The sequence below is a fragment of the Nomascus leucogenys genome, chromosome 16 (assembly GCF_006542625.1).
Source record: "Nomascus leucogenys isolate Asia chromosome 16, Asia_NLE_v1, whole genome shotgun sequence".
Lineage (NCBI taxonomy): Eukaryota > Metazoa > Chordata > Mammalia > Primates > Hylobatidae > Nomascus > Nomascus leucogenys.
Window position 1 is genome coordinate 37,033,568 of NC_044396.1, and position 11,364 is coordinate 37,044,931.

At 44.0% G+C, this 11,364-nt stretch overlaps 1 protein-coding gene and 1 pseudogene across 1 annotated transcript; one reads left to right on the plus strand and one right to left on the minus strand.

Moving 5' to 3' along the window:
* Positions 1 to 2,799: 2,799 nt before the first annotated feature.
* On the minus strand, positions 2,800 to 3,229 carry LOC115830665 (annotated as a pseudogene).
* A 1,624-nt stretch (positions 3,230 to 4,853) lies between these two features.
* On the plus strand, positions 4,854 to 5,425 carry LOC115830680 (60S ribosomal protein L7-like 1). The gene is made up of 2 exons (XM_030795374.1): positions 4,854 to 5,273; positions 5,384 to 5,425. The coding sequence occupies exons 1-2, from the start codon at positions 4,854 to 4,856 to the stop codon at positions 5,423 to 5,425; spliced, it is 462 nt and encodes a 153-aa protein (XP_030651234.1).
* The last annotated feature ends 5,939 nt before the right edge of the window (positions 5,426 to 11,364 follow it).

Consider the following 11,364-nt stretch of genomic DNA (forward strand, 5'->3'; position numbering starts at 1 on the left):
TGCTCCAGGTAGAAGGTTAAGCAGGTTTCCTCACTGAAGGCTATGTCAGAGCCTTGGTATGTTGTTGGGAGCAAACCCCCCAAATCTGGCCATAAACTGGCCCCCAAACTGGCCATAAACAAAATCTCTTCAGCACTGTAACATGTTCATAATGGCCATAATGCCCACGTTGGAAGGTTGTGGGTTTACGGGAATGAGGGCAAGGAACACCTGGCCTGCCCAGGGCAGAAAACCGCTTAAAGGCATTCTTAAGCCACAAACAATAGCATGAGCGATCTGTGCCTTAAGGACATGCTCCTGCTACAGTTAACTAGCCCAACCTATTCCTTTAATTCAGTCCATGCCTTCGTTTCCCATAAGGGATACTTTTAGTTAATTTAATATCTGTAGAAACAATGCTAATGACTGGTTTGCTGTTAATAAATATGTGGGTAAATCTCTGTTTGGAGCTCTCAGCTCTGAAGGCTGTGAGACCCCTGATTTCCCACTTCACACCTCTATATTTCTGTGTGTGTGTCTTTAATTCCTCTAGCGCCGCTGGGTTAGGGTCTTCCCAACCGAGCTGGTCTTGGCAGTATGTAAATTGCTGTGAACTTCAAGAAGGGCATAGACAGCAAGGCACGGTGGCTCATGCCTGTAATTGCAGCACTTTGGGAAGCTGAGGCAGGTGGATCACCTGAGGTCAGGAGTTCGAAACCAGCCTGACCAACATGGAGAAACCCTGTCTCTACTAAAAATACAAAATTAGCTGGGCATGGTGGCACATGTCTGTAATCCCAGCTACTCAAGAGGCTGAGGCAGAAGAATCACTTGAACGGAGGTGGAGGTTGTGGTGAGCTGAGCTGAGATCACACCATTGCACTCTAGCCTGGACAACAGGAGCAAAACTCCATCTAAAAAAAAAAAAAAAGAAGGGCATATACTATTTATCACTTCAAACTCATTTGATTAACAAACTTTATTTTTACAAAATATTGTGGTACAAGCGTTCTGCAGAACTTACTTTGGGAAACCAATCTACATCAATAATTCCCAAACCAGGATCCATAGAGAGAGTTACTGCAATAGAACAACCTGGGGAGATTTAAAAATACAAATCCTCCTCCCTGACACCTGTCTTAACTCACTCCTAAGCACAGCAATGTGCTAGGGAGTGGGGAAGCCATTTGTGTTAGTCCATTTTGCATAGCTATAAAGGAATATCTGAGGCTGAGTAATTTACAAAGAAAATAAGTTTATTTGGCTCACAGTTCTGCAGCCTGTACAAGAATCGTGGTGCTGGCATCTGCTCCTAGCAAGGGAACTCAGGAAGCTTCCTTTTTTTTTTTTTTGAGATAGAGTCTCGCTCTGTCACCCAGGCTGGAGTGCAGTGGTGCAATCTCGGCTCACTGCAACCTCTGCCTCCCAGGTTCAAGCACTTCTCCTGCCTCAGCCTCCAAGTAGCTGGGATTACAAGCACCTGCCACCACGCCCAGCTAATTTTTCTATTTTTAGTAGAGACGGGGTTTCACCTTGTTAGCTGGAATGGTCTCAATCTCCTGACCTCGTGATCCACCCACCTCGGCCTCCCAAAGTGCTGGGATTACAGGCATGAGCCACTGCGCCCAGCCATGGAAGCTTTCAATCATGGTGCAAGGGGGAGGGGAGGAGTTGTGTGGAAAGGGAGAGAGGGGAAGCAGTGCCAGGCTCTTTTATTTTTTTTTTTATTTTTTTTTTTTCAACTCAGCTTTATTGAAATGTCACAAAGATTAAAATACACAGATTTTAAGTGTCAAATGTGATGAATTTTGATACACGCAAACATTTGTATAAATGCTACTTTAGTCAAGAAATGGAAAATTTCCATCACCTAGGAAAGTTCCCTCTGTGCCCCTTTGCAGTCAGTCCTCCCAGAGGCAGCCATGTTGTCTAATTTCTGTTACCATAGACTGCTCTAGAACTGCATATAAGTGATATCAGGCTGGTCGAGGTGGCTCAACCTATAATCCTAGCACTTTGGGAGGCCAAGGTGGGAGGATCACTTGAGGCCAGGAGTTTGAGACCGTAACAAGACCCTGTCTCTACAAAAAATACAAAAATTAACCAGGCATGATAGCTATAATCCCAGCTACTTGGAATGCTGAGGCAGGAGGATTCCCTGGGCTCAGGAGTTTGAGGCCATAGTGAACCATGATTTTGCCACTGCACTCTGGCCTGGGTAACAGTGAGAACCTGTCTTATAAATAAATAAATAAATACACAAATAAATACATGAATAAATAAATAAGTGGTATGTGCTTTGATGCCTAACATCTTTTGCTCAATAGATTTTTGAAAAATTTTTTTGTCATTGTAAGTATCAATAGTTCATTTTTATTCCTGGAATAGTATTCCATTTTATGAATGTACAACAATTTGTTTATCCGTTAACTTGATAGAATTTTTGTTTTCAGCTTTGGGCTATTATAAACAAAGTTTCCATAAACATTTTTGTGCAAGTGTTTTTGTGGATATTTGTATTCATTTATCTGGGAGAGGAATGGCTGGGCTGTTTGGTATGTGTATATTTAACTTAAACTTTTCTAAGTGGTGATCCTATTTCATACTGCCACCAGTAATGTATGAGAGTTATAGTTACTGCACGTCTTCACTAACATGATATAGTTTTTCTACTTTTAGCCATTCTAGTGGGTATATAATAGTATCTTATTTGGTTTTAATTTGCATTTCTCTGGATAACTAATGATATTGATCACAGATTAGGATGCCGTTTGGCCATTTGTGTATTCCCTTTTGTGAAGTGTCCAAACTTTTTGCCCATTTTTTTTTTTTTTTAAGTACAATTTCCATTTTATTTTTCTCCAGAGAATAGTCTGTCTTCAGTCTTTAAGAACTCAGCTCCTTACATGGGCTTTGGTGGGGGACGTGGGGCAGCACCCACAGGTCTAAATTGGGGTGGGGGTGTTCGGTCCTTGCGGGCTTCACGAGATCAATTCCTGACTACTTTGCTGTGAATTGCACAACTCACACAGTAATGTAGCTTCACATACAGCTTGGGAAGCACATAGGCATCGAAGACGCTCGCTTCAGAAATGTCCCTGACTGTTGCGGCCTCCACTATGTTTTGAATGACGAATTTCTTAATGGCCTTGTCCTTGGGCACGCATTGGGCACAGTTAGTGCAGCGAATAGGCTGCACGTGGCCGCAGCCCTTTTTGGCACGACCATTGTTCCTTCTTTTCTTTGTCATTTTGGAGGCACGGACCGGAGAGAGGACTTTTTGTCCATTTTTAAATCGAATTGTCTTTTTGTTATTGATTTGTAGATCTTTATGTTTTTCATACAAGTCCCTGAGAATATTTTCAGCCAGTGTGGTTTGTCTTTCCATTTTCTTTTTTCTTTAGAGTCTCACTCTGTCACCAGAATATAGGTTTCACAAGTGCAGAGATCTTCATCTTTTCGTTTACTAATGGCACGTGTCACTCAGTGGCATGATCATAGCTCACTCCAGTCTTGACTTCCTGTGCTCAAGAATTCCTCCAATCTCAACCTCCTGAGTAACTGGGACTGCTGGCATGTGCAACCACACCCAGCTAATTTTTTTCTATTTTTTGAAGAGATGGGATCTCACTATGTTGCTTACGCTGGTCTCGAATTCCTGGGCTCAAGCGATTCTCCCACAGCAGCTTCCCAAAGTGCAGGGGTTACAGTCGTGAGCCACTGCACCCAGCCTCCATTTTCTTAATACTGTCTTTCGATGAGTAAAAGTTTTAAATTTTGATTAATACCAGTTATCTTTTTTTTCTTTTTCAGTTTATGGTTTTTTTGTCCTAGCTAAGAAACCTCTCTTTATCCCCAGGTAGCAAAGTTATTCAGTCTAGTCTTGTCTTTCTTGTCTGTCTTGTCTTGTCTTGTCTTGTCCTGTCTTGTCCTGTCTTTTTTCTTTCCTTTCCTTTTCTTTCCTTTCCTTTCCCTTCCCCTTCCCCTTCCCCTCCCCTTTCCCCTTCCCCTCCCCCTCCCCCTCCCCCTCCCCCCCTTCCCCTCCCCCTTCCCCTTCCCCTCCCCCTTTCCCTTCCCCTCCCCCTCTCCTCCCCTCCCCTCCCCTCCCCTCCCCTCCCCTCCCCTCCCCTCCCTGTCCTGTCCTGTCCTGTCCTGTCCTGTCCTGTCCTGAGACAGTCTTGCTTTGTTGCTCAGGCTGGAGTGCAGTAGCATTATCTTGGCTCACTGCAACCTCCGCCTCCTGGGTTCAAGCAATTTTCATGCCTCAGCCCGCCGAGTAGCTGGGACTACAGGCTTGTACCACCATACCTGGCTAATTTTTGTATTTTTAGTAGAGATGGGGTTTCACCATGTTGGCCAGGCTGGTCTCAAACCCCTGACCTCAGGTGATCCGCCTGCCTCGGGCTCCCAAAGTGCTGGGATTACTGGCATGAGCCACTGTGCCTGCTGTATTTTCTTCTAGAAAATTTGGGTTTCAGTTTTTATGTTTACGTTAATGATCCATTTCCAATTTGATTTCATTTATGCATGTTACACTTATTCTTAATTTATGGAACAAATATTTATTGAGCACAGTCTCAGTACCAGCCACTATTTAAGGTACTGGTGTTCATTAGTAAACAAACAAATGAAAATCTCTGCACTTGTGAAACTATATTCTGGGGAAGTGACAAAAAATAAACTGATAAGGAAATTATACAGCATGATGAAAGGTGGTCAAGGATCATGGTGGAGGGAACATGATAAGGTAAGGTAAAGGGGTGGTGAGGTTTCTGGTTTTAAGAAGGAGTAAAAATAGGCCTCATTGAGAATATGTCATTTAAAAAATGACTTGGGGTGGGGTTGTGCATGATCAGTCGTTCAACACTAGAAAGATGGCAGAGCAAGAGCAGATTAAAATCCCTTTGGTTCCAGAAAATCTCCTGAAAAAGAGGAAGGCTTATCAAACCCTCAAAGCCACTCAGGCAAAGCAGGCACTTTTGGCAAAGAAGGAGCAGAGGAAAGGAAAAAGGCTCAGGTTTAAGCGACTGGAATCATTCCTACATGATTCCTGGAGGCAGAAATGTGACAAGGTGCGTCTCAGACGACTAGAAGTGAGACCTCATGCCTTGGAATTGCCAGATACACATGCCACGGCCTTTGTTGTACACATCAAAAAGATTAATGGCATGAGTTTACTGGTGGAGAGAACCATTGTAAGACTTCGCCTGAAGAAAATCTTTAGTGGTGTCTTTGTAAAAGTCAACTCCCAGAACCTAAAAATGCTGCTTATAGTGGAAACTTATGTGACCTGGGGATTTCCAAATCTGAAGTCTGTGTGGGAACTCACTTTGAAAAGTGAACAAGCCAAGGTCAAGAGTAAGACCATCGCTCTGACAGACAACACAGTGATTGAGGAGCACCTGGAGAAGTTTGGTGTCATTTGCTTGGAAGACCTCATTCATGAAATTGCCTTCCCAGGGAAGTGTTTCCAGGAGATCTCATAGTTCTTGCGCCCTTTCCACCTTTCGGTGACCCATCATGCTCAGGCTGGAGTGCAGTAGTGCGATCTCGGCTCACTGCAACCTCCACTATATACCAAAAATATAGTGGACTTCCTCAAGGAGGTGGGCTAACATGGCTATCAGGGTGAATGCATCAGTCAGCTCATCTGCCAGCTGAACAAGACCCAGAATATTTGAAAGCACAGTGCAGTGGAAGCATGTGTTATTGTTTTGGGGGAAATTATCATCAGGTATCTTCAGAGAAGATTATTCCCTGCCTTATCTTCAAAAATTGGAAAGGAAGGGTTAAAGAAAATATAGTAGCTTATGTTCATGGCAAGCACCTCTCATCACAGTCCAGTTCTAAGGAAAAATTCCAGTGTTTTCTATATTGGCTGCTGCCTCATCAGAAATCAGCACATGCCATGGAAGAAGGAGTCCTGCTTTGTTGCATTTTCTATCCTAGGGTTTATTGTTGGTAAATGAGTAACTTAAGCATTTGTACGAGGCTCCCTAAGACTCCCGCAGCAATGGACCAAGCCCAGAGACATAATTTAATCTGGAGAGTCCTGGGGCCTTGTTTTGAAAAGACTTGAAATACACATAAGAAGAAAGGCACACAAATAAATGTTCAGTTGTCAAGAAAAAAAAGACTTGAAGATGAGGGAGTAGCCATTCAGATACCTGGGAAAAGAGTGTTCTGGGTAGAGAAAACAGCCAGTGCAAAGTCCTTAGGTTGAGAGCATGTCTGGCATGTCCCAGGAAACAGCCAGAAGGCCAGTATAGTACAGGGTAACAGTGGACAAGGTTACAGGGATATGGGAGGGCAAATTGTTTAAACTTTTATAAGACATTGTTAAGATTTTAGCTCTTTGAGTGACATGAGAAGCCATTTGACGGTTCTATATACTTAATATACATTTTAAAACAGCACATATGTACTCCTAAATATCACTTAGAGATTTCATAGTATTGATTCTTTAGGTATCTGCTTAATAGGTGTGGAAGCATTTTTTTTTTCCTGATAGGCATACTTAATATTATAATGGTTTTGTTATTTCAGAAAGATACAGATTACCTGAAGCTATGGTTGGACACTTTTGTTTCTAGCTATGAACAGTTTTTAGACGTTGACTTTGAAAAGCTGCCTACCAGGTATGTAGAAACACTAATTTGTTACCCTTGGATGAGTTTTTCATTTTTGGCACAAAGATTTCATTGATGACATATTACAAGGATGGCAATTATGTTGCCCTCTTGATACTCATGAATAACCCTATTCTCATAGAGACATAGCTAATTGATGACAATAGTCTTTCTTGATGATGGCCAGGCTCTTTTAAACAAGCAGCTCTCCTGTGAACTCATAGAGTGAGAACTCACTCATTGCCACAGGACAGGATGGTACAAAACCATTCATGAGGGATCTACCCCATGGCCCAAACACCTCCCATTAGGCCCACCTCCGGTATTGGGGATCAAATGTCAACATGAGATTTGGAGGGGATAAACTTACAATCTGTTTCAACCATCATGAGTGCAACATCTTTGAAGGAGCACTGTCAAACTATTATCAGTGTGATGTACATCACTAAAGTTCACTAAGTACCTCAGGGGAGAGGTGCAGAGACCTGGGTCATTTTCATCAATGGTGGATTGTGAGGGAGAGCACTGAAGATTGGGGCAGCCTGGAGCAGGTGCAGGGTTGGGCATGGAGATGCATGGCAATGGCAGCTGCCTGAAGAAGAAATCGTGGGGAGAGAACATGCTGGCGGAAAGTGAGGCAGGTGGGGACTCAAGCCAAATCTTGCCCACTTCCACGATCTGCAGAGCTGTGAGCTACCACTCCTCACACCAAGAAGAGGCCCTTTCCCTACATGTGTGGGATTAAGTTTTACGCCAAATGTAAAGTATTTTATGGTCATGGTTTTCCTGAATTATCTGTACCTATTTTTCCCCTCAAATTGAAAACGGAGTCTTTCATCCTGACCACTGCCTCCTCTTACTCCTGGAGGCAGAATCACCACGTGAGCTGAAGATGGTTACTAAGTGTCTTTAAGCAAGCAAAAGGTCCTGATAAAACCAGTCATTTTGTAGCAGCTCTGATGTGAGTGTGCAATTTTAAAGGCATCCTCCCAAGAGTGCCATTAAATGGAAGTATTTTCCTACAAGAAAAGTCCTACAAGAAGTCCCAGAAAATCTGTGGATAAATTATTAGAAGTAATAATAGCTAAGCAAGGTTAATGAAGGTCAGATCAATGTACAGTACTCCATTATACTCCCATACCTCAGTTATAAACACTTAAGAATGAATTTTTAAAAGGCACTTTGAGAAAAATTATAAAAATATTTAAGCATCTGGCAATAAATTCCAACAGAGGTTATTTTTGTGATCTTAAAAGTCTGCTTCTAAAATTTACATAGAGTAGTAAAGGTTGGTTTCCCACATGGGCTCAGTCTTCATGATCCCTGCCTCTGTGCCCTTGACAATGTGAACTGGCCGCTCCCTGCACCAAGGAAGTGCCTTCCTTATCCTTGGGGTCTGGGCTGGCCTCATGTCATGCCTTGGCCAGTAGAGAGTGGCTCAAGAGGCTTTGTGTGTTTTGTTTAGTCTCTTGCTACTTGCCTTTGCTGTGGCTAAGCCAGCTGGGTGATGAAAGACAGGTGGCCTAATTCTCCCCTTTGCCCCAGGGGCAGCAAGCTGCAGACGTGTGAGCCAGCTCAGGTGAGATCAGAAGAACCATCCAGCTGAGCTCAGCCCAAACAGCTGACCTCAGGCTTGGAGAAGAAAATAAATAACCTAAGACTTTAACTGTCTAAGTTTTGAAATGGTTTGTTGGGAAGCAATAGCTCACTAATACAATAGCCAAGATAATTTTTTAAAAAACAGAGCAAAATGGAGGGACTCACCTATCAGATATTAAGATTTGTAATAGGGCTTTAATAATTAGGACACTATAGATACATATCAACAACCAGACTGATGGCTAAGACTAGGGAGTCTAGAAAGAGATGTATAAAAATAAGACAACTTGATATATGAAATAGGGGACATTATAAATCAGGAGTGGCACTGGAACAATTGGTTATAAAAATGAAAAATTTAAATTCCTACTCCACACCAGTCTCAAAAACTCATTTAAAAATTTTAGAAGAAGATATGGGAAAATAGCTTTATGACTTCTGGGTAAGGTAATATTTTTAAGATACAAAAAGAAAAGACTGTAAAAGATATATATTTTGTTTATTTTAAAATAAATCATGATATATTCAGACCATTGAATGAAATAGAGTAGAGAAAATGAATCAAATAAGAGTACACAATAACATGGAAAATTTTTCAAAAGCATGTTGGACACATAACTAGAAAGGTGCAGGGTATTTACAGCACAGTGTCATTTATATGAGTTTCAAGCATATTAAACAGTGATATAAATGTCTTTGGGGCATATATATATATTCATATTCTATATACCAACTCTTTCTACCTTTCTATCATCTGTCATATCCATTCATCTATCTATCTATCATCTATCTATCATCTATCTATCTATCTATCTATCTATCTATCTATCATCTATCTATCTATCTATCATCTATCTAATCTGTCATCTCTGCATCCACCCAACAGTCTGTCTGTCTACACATCATCTACGAAGTGAAAGAACGTGCTTGGGAATGATCAACACCTGAAGAAAGAGAGGGGACCTTAGGAGAGGATCTTGGAGGAGGCATGCATGAACTTCTGCCGTATGTGTAAAAATTTTCTTTCTTAAACTGGGTGGAGGGGCCTTTTTATGCGTTGGAAACGCTTTTTTAGTGAAACTAAACTGAAGTACTTACCGAATAGCTGAGCTGGGCGGACTGCGCAGGAGCCCAGGCACCAATTGGCGTGAACTCTCCAGTTCTGGACCCACATCCAGAGGTGTGTGAAGCCACCCCCCAGAGCCCAGCCAACGGTAAATAGGACTGTGACCTGGGAATCAGACAGTTCCCGAGCGCCCCCTGTGTGTGGTGTTCCTTGGGTGGTGGGGCCCGCTGTGTTCAGTCCGTCCTTGGAAGAGGCGAGGGGGGCTGCTGTGGGAGGTAGAGAGAAGGGCAGGGGTGTGGTGCTCTTTGTTTCCATTCCTACTTCAGCTAAACCATCATTGCCACTTTTATCTGGTTTGTGCCGCAAGCTCTTAACTACGCTCTTGTTGGTTGGCGGCTTTCGGGCACGGAAACGGGCAAACGTGGACGCGCGCAGCCAAGGCAGGAGCGGTGGGCAGGGGGCTGGGCCGGGCAGGGGCTGTGCCGCCCCCGCTTCTGGGTGGGAGCGGCCTGTCTCCTCTCCGAGGGTCTGAGAGCACCCGCACCCACCTTCCTTCCCCAGGGCATTCCGGCCTAGGGGAAGGGCGTCTGGAATGGGAGCGGGCGCTCCACCGCCTGCAGGCACACAGTCGACCTGGCCCAGCACTGGGCGTCCGAGCTGCACCCAAGGGGCAGCACCCACACCTACCAAGCCCGCAACACCTGCGGCAGCACCTTGCGCTGGGAGCTTCAGAAAAAGCGCAACAGGAAAGGTCCCCAACCCCCTAGCAACGTCGCCGAGAACCTACTGCACAAGGCCACTCCATAGCCCATGTTTCCTGTACTGGGGGGTCTGGCAGCACTGCTTAGGTCTGAAATAATTGGCTGGGTTTCCCTGGGAGGTTTTTCATTTGTAGAGGGAAATTAACAGTGGTGCCCATCTCACAGTATTGCTGTGGCAATTCAGTGAAATCACACATGTGTAGCACTGGGAGCTGAGCCTGGCACAGGTGGGCGCACTGACATTTTAGTTATTGTAATCATAAAATAATTTGTCTGATTTGCTCATATATATATCTAAACATGCCTGGAGACCTTGGCGAAAGTGCCATGATTCTTATTATTTTCATAGAAGACCTCGCTTCATTCATCATTCAACAAATATCCGTTGAGCACCATGCCAGAGATTGCTCAGGCTCTGGGGACAGCAGTGAGGGAAACCCAGGAAGCTCTGTCCCCATGGAGTTCCATTCCAGTCAGGGGGTGTGGGACAGGCTCACAGCAAGCCAGCAGGTAGGGGAAAGGAAAGCCAAGGAAGCTTCCCTGGAGAGGGCTCGTTTGAGGGGCAGAGCAGGAATGTGCACCCCAGAAACCCCAGTGTGGGATGGCATTGGAGAACAGCAGGGTATCCAGTCCCAGCTCCCCTACTCATACGGGCCTGAGGCTTTTAGAATTTGAAAAATGTGACCTGTAACAACCTCGCTTTTGTCATTCCAGGGTCTGTTTAAGCACTTGGCCTTCACAGAGAGCCAGGCACCCTGAATGCAGAGCAGAGGCCAGTTCTTCTACCCATGGGACCGGACGGTGCCAGGGGAAGAACCGCTGTCACAGGGCCTTGCAGTCAGGCGGACAAATAGCAGCTATGGACACAAACATCTTCTGGAAAAACACTCTCAAGAGTTGCTGCAGTAAGAGTTAAATGTTAATGCTGAGTTGCATTTTTTTTTTTTTTTTGAAAGTTTTGTAGGTTTCTGGTTTTCATCTCATTCTGGGCTTCCAATTAGCAGCTGTGCAGTTGCCTGCAGGTGATGTGCACATGGGCTTTGCCTCCTACGGTGTCTTATGTGATATTTTTTTCTGACTCCATGATAAGAATTTTTAGCAAAATGGAAAGTAAACAATTGGACCTGGGTACTCTATTTTTAGTTGACACATCTGAAGCAGAAGTAGTCAATCTTGCCACGGACACGGGGCTTCCTTTGAACTTGTGTTGAAGAAGTGACAGCATTTATCATGTGGTGTCAGCCCAACACTGTAGCACGGGGGAACGAGCATGGAGCTGGAAATGAGGATTGGCTGTGCGATTTGTGCACAACTTTCCAGGGGCTAAGCG